The sequence below is a fragment of the Leguminivora glycinivorella genome, chromosome 10 (genome assembly GCF_023078275.1).
Source record: "Leguminivora glycinivorella isolate SPB_JAAS2020 chromosome 10, LegGlyc_1.1, whole genome shotgun sequence".
In the NCBI taxonomy this organism is placed as follows: Eukaryota; Metazoa; Arthropoda; class Insecta; order Lepidoptera; family Tortricidae; genus Leguminivora; species Leguminivora glycinivorella.
This window is the reverse complement of record NC_062980.1, coordinates 8486604-8507507: the sequence shown is the minus strand read 5'-3', so window position 1 is coordinate 8507507 and position 20904 is coordinate 8486604. Positions and strand designations below refer to the sequence as shown.

Here is a 20904-nt window from a genome sequence, read left to right as displayed (position 1 = left end):
AAGCGGTGTAGTGGATGTCTCTTGAGCGGACCATCCCTGATGTGTCTGTCCACCAGTTTCTCCAAAGTTTTAAGGAGAAATGATGATAGACTTATGGGCCTATATGATTTGGCTTCTGTGTAATCCTCTTTGCCTGGTTTGGGCAAGTATGTTACCTTTACTAACCTCCATGCACGTGGTACATGTCCGAAGGCAATACACGCTTTGTACAGTCTACTCAAGTGGGGTATAAGTACGTTAGCGCCTTCTCGTAGTAGTATGGGGTAGATTCCATCTGGCCCCGGGGCTTTATATGGCTGAAATGTCGATAATGCCCATTGTATTTTGTTGTGGTCTACTACCTTTTTCGACGTGTCCCAATTATGCCTGGTCGTGCGAGTGCACTGTTCCGTAACACTAATTGGTTCATCGTCTGGTACACTCTGATTTATTATCGAGCCTGGAAAATGTGTGGCACACATCACCTTGAGGGTCTCTAGCCCCGTTTCAGTCATTCCACCATCACTCCTTCTAATAGAGGTGTGTAGTATGTTCCTAGCTTTATAGTATATAGTATTTGGCCTAATTCATAATCTTAAAAAAAATTTGTATGCAAATTGACAGATCTGTCAGTGTCTTGTCAGTGTCAGTTTGAACTGTCAGATTGCATACAATTTTTTTTTAAGATTATGAATTTTTAAGACTGTCTGTGGGAAGCGTTAATTTGAAACTTTTGTGGTGTCGGTTAGTGCATCGTGGAAATTGTAATACCTAAACGCAAATTGACTTATTTCCAGTTGTTTTTATTGCGTGTTTCCTTGCTTTAGTGAGGTGAAAAGTTATGTGTTACACACGGGATGCAAAGTTATTTTACCTCGTGTGTATTGCAACACTCTCTGCGCTCAGGATTCTATTTTTGAACTACTCGCTTCGCTCAGGATTCTATTTTCGAACCACTCGCTTCGCTCATGGTTCAACCATAGAATCCATTCGCTAGCTCGTAGTTCAACCCTAGAATCCATTCGCTTAGTTCTGTTGCAATTCCACACTCGGTTAAAATACAACTTTGCTCCCTTGTATAACAAATAACTATTTACCGGTTGTACTAGCACAATATAATATTTTTGCTCTATGTTTGCTCGGGAATAAGTCTCCGAGGTTTAGATTCCCATTTTCCTGGACGCATATTTCCTATACCTATTGAGCTTACGCTCGAATCGATAAGTTGTCTTAGATCAGATAAAACGAGTACAGTTATGCCCTTGTTGAATAATCTACTACATACATACCTACTACAACTTTCACCTTTCACACGATTTAAAATGCATAGCAACGCGCATGTGACACCATTTATTGTGTGTGTGGATTGAGTGAGCACCTTCCGAAAATAAAAAAAAATATGCTGATCATTTAGTAAAAGTTCTAAAACAATTGTAAAACGAATCTCTGAATTTGTAAAAAGATAAATCAAAAGATACAGCCATTAACATGTGCTCACTCAGTTCTCACAAACTACCAACGAAAACAGTGAATATATTCATTTAACATATAATATTTATATACTAACATTTAGTAAAAAATAGGCCAACCTACCTCTATAAATATTAGATCACCTAGTGACGTATTTAATTTTTTACAAATAGTTTCTTATGCTCACTCAATCCTCACACTTTTGAAAAGCCGAATTTTGATGAAAAACATAAGATTTAGACCGCTATTATATGTGTATAGTTTAGTAAAAGTGAAATGGGAATTTGTAAAATACAAAACGAACCACTAACGTGTCAGGTTTTTTTATAATAAATTTTTGTAAGTGCTCACTCAGTCCACACGTTTTGAGAAAGTTAAAAATGTAAATATCTTAAGATTTGTAGCACCTAAGACACTCGAAAGTAGTTCAACATTTAGTAAAAATTTTTACTAAATATCCACCATCTAATATTTTATATTCGTTGTCTGGTTTTAAAGATATTCAGACATAAATTTTCTCATACAAATGTATCAAGTAGGGTGACCACACTATGTCGGCTCCTGATTTTCCCCACCTTCCCATTGTCATATTGAGATTGGGGAGTTTCGTTCAATTTTGATAATCTATCTATCTATCTATCTATCTATTAAGCCCCTTTTTTCTGAATTAGAGAATGTCTCTTAGTTCAGTGTGCCGCTTGGCAAAGGCCTCCTCTAGCTCTTTCCATTGACATCTATCCTGGGCCACTCTTCTCCACTTCGAGCCCAATGTAAGCTTCAGTTCGTCCTCCCATCTCATTCGGGGTTTTTTCTGGCCCCTAGTACAACCTCTAGGGTACCAATTTGTTATGATTTGACTCCATTTCTCGTGCTTGTCACGGAGCATATGGCCGGTCCATCTCCACTTCTGCTGGTCAATTTTCAATAGTATGTCGGTTACTTTTGTTTTTTCCCTAAGGTCTTCGTTTCGAACTTTGTCCAATCTGCATATCCCCATCATACTTCGTTCCATAGACCTCTGGCAGAACATGAGCCTGTCCCGGTGCTCCTTGGTGAGTGCCCATGTCTCGCATCCATATGTAATGCAGGGTAAGATGCATGTGTTAAATACTTTTCTTTTAACTGTCATACTCAGGTTTTTAGACTTCATGACTTCCTTCATAGACCAGTATTTTTTCCATCCATTTGTTACTCTTGTACTTATTTCTTTGCTTGTGAGGTCTTCCGGAGATATTATTTGGCCCAGGTATGTATACTCTTCTACATAGTCTAAGGAGGTCATATCTACAATTATTTTAATTTTAGATGAATTGGTCATTACTTTCGTTTTTGTGGTATTCATCGTCAGGCCTACTTTTCTGCTTTCATCGCATAGGATCTGGATCATAGCTTGCAGTTTTTGTGGATCTTCTTCAAATAAAACAATATCGTCCGCAAATCTATTATAAATATATTAAACTAATACCATATTAATTCTCCATCTGCAAACTGTTTTTAGGTTATGTTCTTGGCCTAGTGATGATGTGTATTGTGTAATTTTTATCGACGTCAGGATAATAACCATATCGACATTCATGCAAAAGGACATGAATGATAATTGGTAAGAAACAAAGAATATAATACTTCACTAGTAAGAAACCAGAACCTGGTTATTTAATCGTGCTAACAGATGAGCGTACCGGATTTGTAAGTGGGAGCGAGGAAATAATAACTATTTCTGAGTTTGACCCGACAGATCAGGGTGCGTAGCCGAATGGCACTAATTACGAAACGCTCACGAAACGAAACGCTAGTAGATATCTAACTATATCGCTCGTGCGTATTGGCGCGACAGAGCCAGACTAACTGGCACGGCGTTTCGTTTTCGTTTGGCGTCGGAGTAATGCCATTCGGCTACGCACGCTGTAAAGCTGCTAACACATGACCGTACCGCACCAAGGTCATCCATATGGATGCTTGCTAGCTTGTAAATGGGAGCGAGAAATAGTAATTATTTTCTCGCTCCCACTTACAAATCCGGTACGCTCATCTGTTAGCACGATTAGATTACCAGGTTCTGGTTTCTTACTAGTGAAGTATTATATTCTTTGTTTCTTACCAATTATCATTCATGTCCTTTTTAATGCATGAATGTCGATATGGTTATTATCCTGACGTCGATAAAAATTACACAATACACATCATCACTAGGCCAAGAACATTAACCTAAAAACAGTTTGCAGACGGAGAATTAATATGGTATTAGTTTAATATAAACTATTATCAAAATTGAACGAAACTCCCCAATATCTCAATATGACAATGGGAAGGTGGGGAAAATCAGGAGCCGACATAGTGTGGTCACCCTACTTGATACATTTGTATGAGAAAAGTTATGTCTGAATATCTTTAAAACTAGACAACGAATATAAAATATTAGATGGTGGATATTTAGTAAAAATTTTTACTAAATGTTGAAGTACTTTCGAGTGTCTTAGGTGCTACAAATCGTAAGATATTTACATTTTTAACTTTCTCAAAACGTGTGGACTGAGTGAGCACTTACAAAAATTTATTATAAAAAAACCTGACACGTTAGTGGTTCGTTTTGTATTTTACAAATTCCCATTTCAATTTTACTAAACTATACACATATAATAGTCAGGGCCGGATTAAGGGTAGAGCGAGTGGAGCGACCGCTCTAGGCGCCGAATGGCAAGGGGGCGCCAAAATCATCATTGCATGGGCGCACACATAGCCCAAAATGGCGAGAGGAGTTCAAAATGAATTCTATGCAGGTCTTGAAAATCTAGATATAAATTTGTGATTGCGAATCAGATTATCTAAAAAGTTGCACCACAATGCCACCATGTACAACATTCATAAGGTGGGAGCCGTTGCTAGGGCGCTGTGAAAAATGTTTCTAGCTCTTGAGGAACTAAATTGCTGTTGTCGCGATGCCGAACGACAAAGACAAAGTTACCTATCCAAACGCTCAGTGTTTATCCGCAATCCAAAGCGAAGTTCCTCCAAAGTCCAAAGGCGCAAAATGTCTCAGAGAGGCGCAAGTTGAAGGAGCGTAAGCGTGCTGATGAACGAACTCTAAAGCACTATTAAACCGAAGGGCACGTAGTGGCAAACCACCGATGCTCATTAAGGCATCCGAAAGAGTTACTTTGGCCTAATTAACTCTTAGTATTATAAAAATAAAACGAAATAAAAGGCCTCTCTAGAAGTCGAGAACGTAAGCACCCTGTGAAATCTAAATACTCCAAAACATGCCAAAGTTCTGCAATTAGAGTCGAACTTCTCGTCTTTTCAATATGTCTGTCCAAGTTGGCCATTGCTGTAATTTGCTTTTCTCCCCCATGTCTTGCCTTGGCCCTGAACTGAATCTCAAATCGGACTGTTATCAGTTTTTGGTCTGCCAGAGCTTAGTCTTTGGCCTCTTCCTAGTGACCTCCTCAATGAACACGCTGCGCAGGAGCTTTAACCTCGCGTACGTTGGCCTATGAAAGACGGGCTTATATAGAATCCCGCCCCCCATAAATAATAGGGAAAAATTTTCGCGCTCGCTTCGCTCGCATTTATAATTTATACCTGTCATATATTTTAGTTACTTAGTCAAATGATTGTGACGTGTCAGACGGACACAGAAAATCTCTAAGGATAGCGTTTTGGCTTCGGACCCAAAAAAAATTAAACAAGGGGGCGCCAAAACTATATTTCGCTCTACCCTAATCGAGTGCGCGGGCCGGCGCTGATAATAGTGGTCTAAATCTTATGTTTTTCATCAAAATTCGTCTTTTCAAAAGTGTGAGGATTGAGTGAGCATAAGAAACTATTTGTAAAAAATTTAATACGTCACTAGGTGATCTAATATTTATAGAGGTAGGTTGGCCTATTTTTTACTAAATGTTAGTATATAAATATTATATGTTAAATGAATATATTCACTGTTTTCGTTGGTAGTTTGTGAGAACTGAGTGAGCACATGTTAATGGCTATATCTTTTGATTTATCTTTTTACAAATTCAGAGATTCGTTTTACAATTGTTTTAGAACTTTTACTAAATGATCAGCATATTTTTTTTTATTTTCGGAAGGTGCTCACTCAATCCACACACACACCAACATTTATTGTAGACTCCAGTGACAATGCACCATCAGGTAGACCGTAATTAGAAATTACGAGTAATTTAAGCGCCAACACACAAACTCAGTCCCCATTTTCCCCTTTGATTTTATGTTAACTCTCTGCATTTTATCGAATATGATAAAAATTAGAAGCGAAAATAAGATTTGATTTCATACACTTTTTAAAATGATTTAAAGTTTATTTATATACCCACTCGTAATTAAGTATTTGAAAAACTGTAGTTAATTTCACATCAGACATCGCATTAGTCAATTTATTAATACCTAATATTTATACTATTAATATGTTTCCAGAGAGAAAAATTAAGACTACGCTTGTATGAAAAGTCGATTTCGCACGGGTTATTCTTTTTAGTGTTTAGCAGCAATTTTACAGGTTTCTGTAGGAAACATATATATACGAGTAGAATCCATATAAAACAATGTAATAACTAATAAGTACTATATTGCTTAAACTTCACTGCCTCTTGACGTCATATATTTCAATATATCTGATACCAGTGTTTCTAAAACGGTAAAAAAAAACCGGCCAAGTGCGAGTCGGACTCGCCCACCGAGGGTTCCGTACAAACTTTCTTTCAAAATACCTAGTAAAAATAATCTCATATTTTCATATAACTCTAATGACTTGACTAGAAGACAAAAGTATAGGCACTAATGAGTATTATATTGTATAGCGCCATCTCCCGGTCAATTTGCTAACTAATTTGCGCGACCTGGTTTTTCAGGGATAATTCTTTATGTTAACCGATTTAAACAGTTTTTACTTTATTGGACAGAAGATGGTTTACGTAACATCTCGTATTAATTTTAAGTGCGATATACATCCGCAAGGGTGGGTAAATTGAAAGTAAAAATCTGAAAAGTTTTTTGTGAATTAAAAAAAAAGTATTCAAAATACAAACACGATTATATTTTTCCTGTAATATATAGCATAAAACCAATGTTTACTAAAATTTTCATAATTTTTCGTTGGTAAACTTCGGAGATAAGGGGGGGGGGGAACGGTATTTTTTTTTCCCCTCACTAGCTCGGAAACACATGTTTTGTCCTTTAATACCAGCGGGTAAAAACGCATTTTATCCACTAGTGAGTAAAGTAATTTGACCTTGAATAAAGTCAAATCAACTGCTTTAAAATTGATATAAAAGTAGGTGAATCTAGTAATAAAGATGATTTACCACCTCTGAAACTACTGGAAGCAGTGTTAAATGCATTTTTTGCGTTGTAGTTTCCTCGCTATAGTGAGGGGAAAAGTTTTGTGTTACACTCGGGTGCAAATGTATTTTACTTCTCGTGTGTTAAAAAACTCGCGTTCAGGATTCTATTCTCGAACCACTCGCTTCGCTCGTGGTTCAACTATAGAATCCTTACACTTGCTCGTTTTTCAATTCCACACTCGGCGTTAAAATACAACTTTGCCCCCTTGTATAACAAATAACTATTACATTTTCCTTCAAAATTCTTTTTTTTTTTCACAACAAAAAAATTATAAAAAATAGTTTATTTACGTTCAATTTGCTCTAGCTCTTTCCAACGATACCCCACTTGACCTAGTAACTTGAAATTTACAGTTTGCCCCCCTTTCATTTTGGCCATTTTCTACAATTAAAATTAATATATTTAAAAAAATTATACTTTCTATTTGTAGAGGTTTACAATGTTCACAACTATTCCAAATTTCAAGTTGATAGCATTAGTAGTTCTCGAGATATTTATGAATGTGACAGACGGACAGACAGACGGACAGAGTCGCACCATAAGGGTTCCTGTTGTACCTTTTTGGTACGGAACCCTAAAAACTAAAAGGTTCGCATTACCATGCAGTCAGCAATACATTATTCACTGAATTATTATCATTTTAATATGACCGTTCTCTGAGGTACGCTCACATACTGGTGCAAGACGGCGCGGAGTTTGGTTTCATTTAACCTCTCGTATGCTTAGGAGCAGATCTGCTCCATATTGTTTCAACTTTAACATGTAGTTATTATGACTAATATATTAATGACAATTTTTTGACAGACGCATACGAAAGGTTAAGAATAAAAGCGCTTGCCGGCTCATGTTGCTTATTATATGTGACTACGAATAGTGTGATTTGGAATTTTTGTATAAGCTGAATGAAAGGTAAGGGTAAGTCCCTACCTATCTTTATTTTCTATTTATTATGGTTATAATTTTACGTATTTTTACACAATTATGAGTTCAATAAGGTCTTGGGATGCCTAAAATCCACTCGGCGACCCAATCTCACGATTTGTCATAGGGACTAATAGTTTTAACAGGGCAGTGTTGGGCATAATTCAATTATTTTATAATTGAATTACAAATTAAATTATATAATTTGCAATTACTTGTAATTAATTACGTTCATAATTGAATTAAATGTAATTGAAATTACTTGGTAATTTATAATTGAAATTACATTAATTTGTAATTTGAATTACGAAATTACGTTATGTAAATTTGATTATTACTTACACAAAAATACCCAATTTACCCACTTGGAAGGGTTAAGGAAAACAATTAGTGTAGTTTAAAACATTTATTTAATAACACGTTCACGGACACGTATACGCATAGCATACGCGTAGTCTTTTGTTTCCTTTGGCCTACGACAGATGACGTCACTAGCCGTCCGTGAACGTGATAAACACTTACGATTACCTACACAATTTAAATTACTAATATGGAATTTAAAAAAGTACTTAGGTAGAGGCTGGCAACCTGTCACTGCAATGTCACAATTTCGTTTTATTTCAACCCCTTTTTGCCAAGAGTGGCACTGAAACTTGAGTAGTTCATGTGCTCTGCCTACCCCTTTATGGGATACAGGCGTGATTGTATGTATGTTATGTATGTATGTATGTACTTAGGTACATTTTTTTCAATTTTAGATTGTCTGTATATTTTTTATTGAGTGCACCTCAGCTGTAATCGTCCCGAATTTCATAAATATCCAAACTATCAAAATTGAAATTAGTAAATAGCTCACATCCGAAGTAAAATGTAAGAGCTAAAATACGTAGTAAAAAACTTAAACAAGTATTATGACAAAAAAGAACTATTTTTTTTTATGTTTCTAATTTCATACCTAATATTATATTGAAACACAAACCCACAAAAATAAACTTAGTAGCAAGCTATATTAGGACAATAAAAAAAAAAAATTAAACAACAAAAAGGACAATGAAAATCTTTTTCCTAGGTGAATGTAATTTGTAATTTCATAAAGTAATGAACTACCAATTAAAATCACAAAATGTAATTTGTAATTGAATTGCAAATTACATTTTGTAATTTAGTGAAAATCGTAATTCAATTAGAAATTACATTTCTGTAATTTCAATTTATAATTGAAATTACATTCTGTAATTGCAATTTGTAATTCAATTACGTTTTGCCCAACACTGTAACAGGGACACTTATAAAGCCACTACAGCCAATATACAGGGAGTTAATTTAGTACGCGCAATATTTTTTTTCGGAGTTCATTTCCGGGTTGGTCCGTTAGTAAAGATGCTCAGTATGACCTAAACCCGTAAACTATTACTAGGTGAATAAAGGCATATAATTAACCGGGCAACTAAAATATTAAACGGGAAGTTATGTCGGGCATACAATAATATAATTTGGCTGTGTTTTAATATTGTGGCGACAAAAAAAATATATGAGCTTCAAAATGACAGCTGGTGATGAGTGCCGATGTATACATTTTAAATGTACTTTTTATGTTAATTTGCTATATAAATATTTTAAAAGAACTGTATATTTTATATTAATAGACACCCGTTTTCTTATTAAACTGTATCTCTTAAATTGTTTCCAATATAATAATTCAGTTGCCAAATAAATAGTTGGTACTCGCGTCTGAATAAACCGTAAGCCGTAATGACATTAAAATGCTACCTCATATTGAAATATTTTGAGGCCCCATTTTAGTCGCCAAACTATTATTTTTGATACCCATTTCTATGGTTATTTAGTCGCCCGGTTAACCGGTGCCCTAAATAAATACCCTGCATAATAAGTCATAACGTACAAGCAGACCGGATTGTTAGGGTGATCGACACTATCTTACGGTCAGCGACTTTTGAATCTCGCAAATAACTTCACTTCCCTGCTCTCGACCAGGTTATTTGTGATTATATATTCTGGATCAGGTGTTTTACAAACACTTGCTGATTTCCACTCGAGTTGAATGTAGGTACATTTGATGTTCTGTTTTGTGACATTTTGCTAGTCTTTATACCCCCTAAAGGCACTGCAGTGTAGGCCTATTCCAAAAAACGAAATTCCGGTTTTCGTTCTTCCTGCTAGACTTATAGACTACTTAATTGAAACACAATACTGTCGTAACTCTTTCGACTAACTCTTTTAACTTAGACCAGGGATAATAATATGTACCTACCTACCTACTTGGAGAGACAGTTTGATGTTTGACCTCAAAATAGTAAAAGCATCTCTACATCAGTCAAAGCCGTGTGTTATGTTTGCTTTATTATCATAAAGTAAATTGTACTTGCTATTGGTTTTCATTCTAATGCGATAACTTTGATTTTACCTTAATCGCCAAATGAATAAATATTGTCATTGAATCTCTATTATAGATATCCGAGTCGCCATGTACTCTCTAATTGGTCGATCTGTTTCCCGTATCAATCAAAGGTGTAACATCAGGAGTTGTGCTACAGCCATTGGACAGACTGTATATGCTAAAACTATTGACGACATGGAGCACCCAAAAGCCTTACCATTGATTGGAACTAAATTGGATTTAATGCTAGCAGGCGGCGGAACAATGTAAGATATTAATAAACATACGTATATAAACGAATATTTCTCGGTAGTGGGCTACATTCATACATTTTTAATAAGCAATTGATACTTTTGCAGGTTGCACGAATATATTGACAAGAGACATAAAGAACTAGGATCCATATTTTACGAAAAGTTAGGATGTAACACGAAACTCGTATTTATTAGCGATCCTCTACTCATTAAAAGAGTGTTTCTAAGCCTTGAAGGGAAATATCCTATCCATATCTTACCCGATCCTTGGGTTCTATATGAAAAATTATATGGTTCCAAAAGGGGTCTTTTCTTCATGAATAGTGAAGAATGGTTAACAAATCGGCGAATTATGAACCAACATTTACTCCGAGAGGGCTCCATTGAATGGTTAGAAGAGCCTATTAAAAATTCAGTTAAAAAGTTTGTCCACGCGTGGAGAGGAAGAGTCGAAAATGGAAGTGCAACAGTGAATTTGGAATCTGACATGTACCGACTGTCGATAGAAGGTACAAGGAATGTTTGTTCTTTAGCATTGGATCATCAAGTAGATAAAATCACAACATATTTTGATTTTCGTATCTTTCCAGTTATGTTAGCTATACTTGCTGGATCGTCATCGAATGGTGTAAAATATTCTGAAGCGATGATTTCCAACTTCTCAGATACCTTAAAACAGATATTTAAAACAACAACCAAATTGTACGGTTTGCCATTAAACATCTGTCAAAGTTTAAATTTGAAAGTATGGAGAAATTTCAAGGAATCTGTAGATGCGTCGCTTCATTTGGGTAAGTATAAATTAAGTCATAGTATGAGTGCGCATTAACAAGGGATGTAAAGACAAAAAATAACCAAAGGTATGCTATGCAAACTTTATTGGACTTACCTCGTGTGTTCATAAGTTTTGAGACGAGAAAAAAACTGACACTATAAAAAACTGAAACAATTTATTGTAATACGTCAAACATAGGACTATCGATACATATACAATAAATAATTAAATAAATAAATGAAATTTACTCGAAATGACCGCCTCGGTTTTTTATACAGGCCTTTAAGCGGGCTGGCCACTCGTCAATAGCGGCACGCACCTTTTCTATGGGGATTCGTTTCGATTCTCTCACTAGCGTGCGTTTAATGGACTGAAGGTTCGGATGTGTTTTTCGGCATGGTCTTAGCTCCAACTCTGTCCACAAAGCATAATCCAACGGGTTTAAATCGGGGCTTGACGAAGGCCATTCGTCAGTCCTAATAAAGCTGGGTAAATTGTCTTTTAGCCACTTCTGGATAGATTTCGCTTTATGAGACGGGGCGGAATCTTGTTGGAAAATCCAGTCTTTTCCAGTGAATAAGGTGGTAGATAAGGGTTTTACAACTTTCTCTAGTACCTAGTATGTCATTCTGATAATTTTGTGCCTTGAATTTGACCCCCTGTTGACAGAAATGTAGCGGAGTAACACTTCATACGAAACGCCCCACCATACCATGACGCTAGCAGGGTGATGGGTACGTTTACGTTGGTCGTTTCGCACGTTAGCCGGGATGTCCTTCGAGCTTTTTGCACAGATTTTGTTATTTTGTCTGTTAATTTTTTCTTCAACTGTAAATATTTTTTCATCAGTAAAAATAAATATATTTTAGTTTTGTGTGTTAAATAATTTTTTTTTAGTTTTGTGTGTCCTTAGCAGCATCCGACATCGAACACGCCGCATTTTTCGAAGGCGATCATTTAAATAATGAACTTTTCTCCGACTGTAAGCCTTTACTTTAAGATCATATTTAAGAATTCTGTTTACCGATATACGTGAAATATTAGGGCCCATTTAGACGGTTCGAGAACTCGCATACGAGTTTTATTACATTGCGGTATTTGATGGCTGTGCAAAATTGTATGTACCCTCAACATCCCGCAATGTAACTAAAATCGTATGCGAGTTCGCACGCCGTCTAAATCAGTTTGAAGAGCCATTTTCTTCTGTGTGCGGCACGGATTACGACGGAGTCGTTCCCTGATCAATTTAATATTTGCTGGAGTCCTTACCGATCGCGGACGGCCGGTTCTTGATCGATCAGCAGTTGATTGGGTGTCCCTGTACCTCTTCAAGGTATAATATACAAAATTGCTTTTAATCTGATTGAAAATCTCCATAGGTTTTGCACCGGATTCATACAACGAAATCACCGTTGACCGTAGCTGTTTCTTTCCCGCCATCTCGATAAAGAATGACAAATAATCGAATAAAATATCCTTTTTAAAATTAAAAGGTTCCAAATTCAAAATTTGAAATACTGGATGCAAGCTGCGAGCATGTTATTATTTCAAATTCAACTTTTTAAATTCTTCTCAAAACTTATGAACACACGAGGTATTTCTTCCATTTCGTCCATTTATTAATATATTTCGTCTATTTCTTTAGCGCAGAGTCTGGTATCAGAAATGGTCATTAAAAGAGGCGAAGGCGACGGTCTTATACATAAACTTGTCAAGGATGGTGTAACCGACGAAACAGTCGTACGGTTAGTGGCAGATTTCATATTAGCCGCTGGTGATACGGTAAGAATACAAACTGTTTAAATTATTGTCATTAGGTAATAAAATATCGTTAATTTAAATGATCACAAAGGCGGTCGGGTGCTCTAGTGGAAGTCCCGCATATACGATACCCGGTTCGGCCACCGGTGAACGTCGCATTTATTTATCGTATGATAACTATTTCCGTTTAAATGATCATAATAATTTTGTTACAGACTGCTTATACTTCCATTTGGAGCCTATATCTAATTTCACAAGACGATTGTGTTAAGAACGAAATGCGCACAAGAGATGTAGGATACGTGAAAAATGTGCTGAAAGAGTCTATGCGACTTTATCCCGTAGCTCCATTCTTGACAAGAGTTTTGCCAAAAGATTGTATCCTCGGCGAATACAAACTAGATTTGCACGTAAGTTTACTATTTCAAAGACAACGATTATATACGTTGTTAATAGTTAAAATAAAAATAGTATTATAATCTGTATGACATCCTCTTAGGTTTAAAGTTTGACATATGTCAAACTTTAAACCTAAGAGGATGTCATTCGTGTCGTTATAAATAAATAAAGTAATTGAAGATAATATTATCTTCAATTACTTTATTTATTTATAACGACTTCGGATATTATTCTTACCATGTTTATTTTGATCCCCTGTATTCGTCCTAATAGTATAAAATATAATTTTGTATCTACCGCATAAGCGCCCAGGCAATGGCTTGTTTTACCTTGAACCCTCGCAACGCTCTAGATTCCACATTCTGAACCACTCGCTACGCTCGCGGTTCAATTGGAAATCTTTCGCTTGGTCGGGTTACTCGGGTATCAATATTGGCAGTTGGCTAAAACAAATAGCTCTTTTTTTAAATTTATGTGTTACTACTCTTCTACATCGGTACGGCACGGAACAATGAAAACAGCTTTAAGTTTACCATAACACAGACTACCCATCACTTTATTTCAGGGACCGGCCCGCTATCCCTTATACGGGGTTTTGTATGGGTATTTCGTTAGGCTTAACTTACCCTACCCTTTTGACGCGATACCCTTTCATTTTGCTTTTAAAGCCCTAACGAAAGCGCTTACCTAAAATAGCCCAATACCCTTTCAAAACCCTTATCATCGGCTCAGCCTAACGCCATAAGGGTAAGCCTTATATTGGGTTTTATTTGCTTTCCCTTATAGCATATCGTGCGAGTTTAAATCCTGTACCTCGCTCATAAAGCACACATTACTCCGAACGAAATAACATACGATCGTTACCTACGGCGGCACTGTGTGTGATATTTGCGCGTTTCTGTTTGATGGAAACGGCTGTAGATAAAATAAGGTTCAATTTTCAATACCAAATACTTATAGTTATGATAGGCTCCTGCTTTGCTCAGGTGTAACACAGGCAAACGCTGCTTTTTAGGGTTCCGTAGTCAACTAGGAACCCTTATAGTTTCGCCATGTCTGTCTGTCCGTCCGTCCGTCCGTCCGCGGATAATTTCAGTAACCGTTAGCACTAGAAAGCTGAAATTTGATCCCAACATGTATATCAATCACGCCAACAGAGTGCAAAAATAAAACATGGAAAAAAATGTTTTATTAGGGTACCCCCCCCCCTACATGTAAAGTGGGGGCTGATAATATTTTTCATTCCAACCCCAACGTGTGATATATTGTTGGATAGGTATTTAAGAATGAATAAAGGGTTTACTAAGATTGCTTTTTGATAATATTAATATTTTCGGAAATAATCGCTCCTAAAGGAAAAAAAGTGCGTCCCCCCCCCCCCCCTTTAACTTTTGAACCACAAGTTTAAAAAATATGAAAAAAATCACAAAAGTAGAACTTTGTAAAGACTTTCTACGAAAATTGTTTTGAACTTGATAGGTTCAGTAGTTTTTGAGAAAAATATGGAAAACTTCGGAACCCTACACTGAGTGTGGCCCGACACGCTCTTGGCCGGTTTTTTTTATCGGACTTGTCTTGATGAGTACCCGAAGTCTAGCTGATGCTGAACCCTGGCTGCACCTAGGGGAACTCGGGTTTAGTGTAATACAGGCAAACGCTGTTTTCGTCATCGGACTTGTCTTGATGAGTACTCGAGTGAGCAGTACCCGAAGTCCAGCTGATGCTGAACCTTGGCTGCACCTAGGGGAACTCGAGTTTAGTGTAATCCAGGCAAACGCTGTTTTCGTCATCGGACTTGTCTTCATGAGTACTCGAGCAAGCAGTACACAAAGTCCAGCTGTTGCTGAACTCTGGCTGCACCTAGGGGAACTCGGGTCTAGTGTAACATAGGCAAACGCTGTTTTCGTCATCGGACTTGTCTTGATGAGTACTCGAGTGAGCAGTACCCGAAATCCAGCTGATGCTGAACTCTGTTTGCACCTAGGGGAACTCGGGTTTAGTGTAACACAGGCAAACGCTGTTTTCGTCATTGGACTTGTCTTAATGAGTACCTAGGGGAACTCGGGTTTGGTGTAACATAGACAAACTCCGTTTGCGTCATCGGACTTGTCTTGACGAGGACTTGGGTGCGCAATAGCCAAGACAGCGCTGTAGCTGAGCCCTGGCGGTATCTAGGGCAACTCTGGATTCGGTGCATTATAGTATAGAAATATTTCATGCAATGTCAAGTTAGGCATAAAACATAATATTAACTGAACAAAAATCCTACCCGAAATGAATATTAACATCAAGTAGTTAGAACAAATTTATTAATTTGCCATACATAAAACACTTTATTTATGTTAAAAAAAATACGTATGTATATCCATTTGAATATCAAAATTAAGTACAGTCGATTTCACTAATAGTAACACAGGGAATAAAGAGAATACTGGAGTTCCAAGCGTCCATAGACTGCGGTAACTATTTACTATCAGACGGGCTGTATGCTTGATTGCCACCAGAAAAGTATTTCTGTTTCAAACGATCTTCATAGAATTCACAACAATCAACAGAAATAGTTTGACAGATTCTATCACTGAACTGTCTTTTAATCGATTTAAACATTATGTAAAGCGTATACTGATCTCTAAAGCCTACTATAGCACACAAGACTACATGAATGATGAAACACTGTGGGATACAAGTATTGCTGAAAACCATTAATTATATAGCTTATTAATGATGATATTGATAATTCAATGTATTTTTACACAATTTTTTTGACATTTAGAATTTATTCTAGAAGTTTTTATACTAGTATTTTTTTATACAATTTAGATTGATATCATTTTATTAAATCAATGTAGTTTTAAAACAATATTGTTTATTGCACCAATAAATTGCTCTGATATTTAAAATAAGATGAATATTGTACACTGTTGACAATTTAAAAGTGCTTATTGTAAGCCTATTTGAATAAAGAATATTTTGATTGATTGATTGATTGATTGATATGGTACTACTCAACTCAACCAAGTACCAGTCATAAAGACGAGTCTAAGATATTTCACACGAAATATACTATGAACAGAAAACAGCGTTTATTTATATTGCACCGAACCTGAGTTCCCCTAGGTACCACCAGGTCTCAGCTACAGCACTGGCTTGGGTACTGCGCACCCAAGTCCTCATAAAGGCAGGGCCTATAACGAAAACCGGGTTTGTCTATGTTGCACCAAACCTAAGTTCCCCTAGGTACAGCCAGAGTTCAATATCAGCTTTACCAGTACTCATCAAGACAAGTCCGATGACAAAAACAGCGTTTACCTATGTTGCACGAAACCCGAGTTCCCCTAGGAATAGCCAGGGTTCAGCATCAGCTCTACCCTGGTTACTGCTCACTAAAGTACTCATCAAAACAAGTCCGATGACGAAAACAGCGCTTGCCTATGTTACACCAAACCCGCGTTCCCCTGGGAAAAGCCAGGGTTCAGCATCAGCTCCACCTTGGTTACTGCTCACTCAAGTACTCATCAAGACAAGTCCGATGACGAAAACAGCGTTTGCCTATGTTGCACGAAACCCGAGTTCCCTTAGGAATAGCCAGGGTTCAGCATCAGCTCTACCTTGGTTACTGCCCACTCAAGTACTCATCAAGACAAGTCCGATGACGAAAACAGCGCTTGCCTATGTTACTCCAAACCCGCGTTCCCCTAGGAATAGCCAGGGTTCAGCATCAGCTCTACCTTGGTTACTGCTCACACAAGTACTCACCAAGACAAGTCCGGTGAAGAAAACAGCGCTTGCCTATGTTACTCCAAACCCGCGTTCCCCTGGGAAAAGCCAGGGTTCAGCATCAGCTCTACCTTGGTTACTGCTCACTCAAGTACTCATCAAGAAAAGTCCGATGACGAAAACAGCGTTTGCGTATGCTGCACGAAACCCGAGTTCCCCTAGGAATAGCCAGGGTTCAGCATCAGCTCTACCTTGGTTACTGCTCACTCAAGTACTCATCAAGACAAGTCCGGTGAAGAAAACAGCGCTTGCCTATGTTACTCCAAACCCGCGTTCCCCTAGGAATAGCCAGGGTTCAGCATCAGCTCTACCTTGGTTACTGCTCACACAAGTACTCACCAAGACAAGTCCGGTGAAGAAAACAGCGCTTGCCTATGTTACTCCAAACCCGCGTTCCCCTGGGAAAAGCCAGGGTTCAGCATCAACTCTACCTGGGTTACTGCTCACTCAAGTACTCATCAATACAAGTCCGATGAAGAAAACAGCGTTTACCTATGTTGCACGAAACCCGAGTCCCTTTAGGAATAGCCAGGGTTCAGCATCAGCTCTACCTTGGTTACTCCTGCGCGGAAGGGGTTGTCCGGTCCCTGCTTTATTTCTGTAGATTTTATCAAAGAACATTGAATCACTACGTTTTGGATTTTATAAAAAAGAGAAGCTAAATTCCAGTTTGAAGCAAAAAGCCGTATAAAGGCGGACGATTTTGTCACTAGCTCAAACAGGGTTACGTCAATGTCAAATTTGGATTTGACATTCAAAAGTGAGGTTATGTTTATTACTCAAGAGATCACATAAACAGTAGTAAAATAAATAATCATGAATTGTTGTAAAATATTAGGTAGTCTTAACTTAAAACCGCATGTTCTTGGGTACCGATCAATTAGTGTCTTATGCAATAGCAGAATATTAAACAATACTGGATTATCACTGTCAAACAACTACAAGTCACAGGAGAGGAAAACTGTAATGCCCAACAGAGAGATTAAAAGGAACTTCTCAGCAGAGGGCTTCGTGCAATGGCAAGGACAAATATACTCAAGTATATCAAACAGCTACTTAGTTCACTCAATGCAAGATGGATTGTTATACTTCCATGATGCCACTGGTATGCCATGGTGGTCTACAATAGTTTGTTCCACAGTTTTGTTGAGAGCTCTAATGACCTTACCTCTAACAGTATATTCAAATAGGATTCTTGCAAAGGTAGAAAACATCAGTTTAGAGTTAAAAGACATGGTTGAAGAATTGAAAAAGGAAACTGCAATGGCAAAAAAGATGTACACATTAACAGATAAGCAAGCTATAATATTATTTAAGCGCTCAATGAAGAAACAATGGCAAAATCTTATTGTTAGGGACAACTGTCATCCATTCAAGGCCAGTTTAGTGATATGGGTGCAAATTCCGATATGGGTATGCATGTCCTTTGCATTAAGAAATCTGGTGTACTGTCAGTCTGGGGACGCTGCTACTATAGTGACACTGATGGAGCTCACAGCTGGAGGCATTGGTTGGTTCCCAAACTTAGCAGAGCCTGATCACTCCTACATCATGCCAGTAGCATTTGGATTGACCAATTTGGCAGTTATTGAAATACAGAGAATGTCTAAGCTCAGACATCCATCCAAAATATATAATATTTTCACAAACATGTTTAGAGTATTTTCAATAGTCATGATACCTGTAGCAGCAAGTGTACCATCTTGCATGTGCCTTTACTGGCTGACATCGAGCAGCTTTGGCCTCATCCAGAATTTGTGTCTCCTGTCTCCATCATTGAGGAGGAAACTTCGGATACCAGAGGCACCCAGTGAGCTGGAGCAACCCTATTCACATATGAAAGAAGAAGTTAGATTAACATTACAAAAAATATCACCTAAGAAGTTTCAATAAAAAGTATGTTTGTACAATTTGTTTTATTTTATACTCAATATCAAACTATAAGACAAATCCGAATTTGTTTTATTGTCTTACTGAAGACAATAAAACAAATTATCAGTAATATAGTATTACCTTTTAAATTAAAGGTAACATAGTGATTCAATGCTTATTGAACTGAGCCACAGAGGCACAGGTGTGCAAATTTTTCATGCATTCCCTCAATGTTGTATGAAATAGTTTTTTATCTCTATAATTTTCTTCGAGAAGTCAATCTACAAAAATATTTCTAAATATATAATAATCAGGTTGCATAATGTAAATAATTTTTATTACACATCTTTTTCTTTCAGACCCCAATAATAGCTTCAATTTACACATCTGGGCGAGATGAGCAGTACTTTACTAAGGCAAATATGTTCTTACCTTTCCGTTGGGACAGAAGTGATCCCAGAAGGAAGGAGCTTGGCAACCACAATCCTACAGCAACATTGCCTTTCGCGCTCGGCGCCAGGTCGTGTATAGGCAAGAAGTTGGCAACAATGCAACTTACAGAGTTCCTGACTCAGGTGAGGGCATGCTGTAAGAATTTATTCATAATTGCAAAGTTGAAAAAGCAAGGGCCTAATTTCATTTCATTTTAAAATGTAGACTTAAAACCTGCAGACTAAAACAGACTTCCAAGAGTGAGTCCATTTTTCAATGCAAATATTTGCAATTTATTTAGGAAATGGCTGAAAAAATTAAGAAGTGTTGTGTTGAATTAAGCAGATGTTGCTTCATGCGCATTTTTTTTGCAGATTGTAAACAACTTTGATTTCAAGTGCACAAACAGTGAAAAAGTATTCCCAGTCACTTCCCAGGTTCTTGTGCCCAATGAACCTATTGAAATGACAATATCTCACAGGCAAATTTGAAAAAAAAAAAATTAGAGAGGTAACAAGTTTATTTTTAAATTATATTTTTGAATGATTATAATGAAATGAAAACAATTAATAAACCTTCTTATCTAAGTCCATATACATATACATATTACTTTTAAGTGTAAAATATCATTTTTTAAAGAGTAATAAACACATGAGACGCAAATACCTATACATGTATGAATAATTATTCTATAGAACCAACTGTAACAATTCTTGTATCATTTACAGGAAAGGAATAGGTGTTTGGTAGGCACTAATCTGATGAATGTTTCCAAATTATTTAGTCAAGGTACCTACCTATTATTATTTTTGAATGACACATGTTAAAAGTAAAGTTACACTAAGCACCAAGAATTCCGGACATTGATCTGCACACCGTCATTAAAACGGTCCACATACGAGTGAAGCACGTCGAGAGGCAATGAACTATTGCAGCAAACGGCTAATGAAGACGCGTCTCAGTTGAGGCAGCGCGTGAGTTTTCCTCGATAACTTGCATCGGTCATGGCAGGACGTTTGCCGCGCGACCACATTGCGCTTTATGTGGACTCGCCTTTTGACCGCCGGCTCCACTGGCGACAGCAATATCTATAACAACGCGCGTGTGATAGAGAACAGGCGGGTCAATGTACGAAATTTTTCGTTAACAACTGTTAACATTGGCAGTGTCAATTAAATACATTAGTGATGTATGAGTATTAATTGTAAAGATTGTTATAGCGATTCACGCAGAGGAATGTATAAAATAATATTTCATTTATAGTTCGTCTACGTCAAGTCGTTTTATATCAGTCCAAGCTTGACTTAGGGACCGGCCACATCAGAGCGTCGCGTGTCTCGGGGCGCGCAACGGACGTCCGCGCCACGCCACCTGAGTGTAATTCAAAAAACGTCTCCTCAGTACATTTTGTATAGGAAGGACGTAAGACGCGCCGCCAAGCGCAAGCTCCGTTGCGCGCCCCGAGACACGCGACGCTTAAGTGGGAACGCTGGCTTAGGAGGACCAGT

At 37.3% G+C, this 20904-nt stretch overlaps 1 protein-coding gene across 2 annotated transcripts; it reads left to right on the top strand.

Annotated features, from left to right (window-relative positions):
- The first annotated feature begins 7625 nt into the window (after nt 1–7625).
- On the top strand, nt 7626–20788 carry LOC125230546 (cytochrome P450 315a1, mitochondrial). 2 transcript variants are annotated; one of them, XM_048135728.1, is made up of 9 exons: nt 7626–7716; nt 10200–10392; nt 10486–10889; nt 10971–11171; nt 12801–12937; nt 13132–13326; nt 19324–19539; nt 19771–19906; nt 20125–20788. In XM_048135728.1, the coding sequence occupies exons 1-8, from the start codon at nt 7710–7712 to the stop codon at nt 19885–19887; spliced, it is 1470 nt and encodes a 489-aa protein (XP_047991685.1). In that variant the 5' UTR covers nt 7626–7709; the 3' UTR covers nt 19888–19906; nt 20125–20788. The 2 variants fall into 2 exon arrangements, with proteins under 2 accessions (XP_047991685.1, XP_047991684.1); XM_048135727.1 differs by having other exon boundaries at nt 7626–7722.
- The last annotated feature ends 116 nt before the right edge of the window (nt 20789–20904 follow it).

Coding starts and splice junctions, on each gene's coding strand:
- LOC125230546 (XM_048135727.1), top strand. Junction 10,393..10,485: donor CTAGCAGGCGGCGGAACAAT/GTAAGATATTAA, acceptor ATACTTTTGCAG/GTTGCACGAATATATTGACA. Junction 12,938..13,131: donor TATTAGCCGCTGGTGATACG/GTAAGAATACAA, acceptor ATTTTGTTACAG/ACTGCTTATACTTCCATTTG.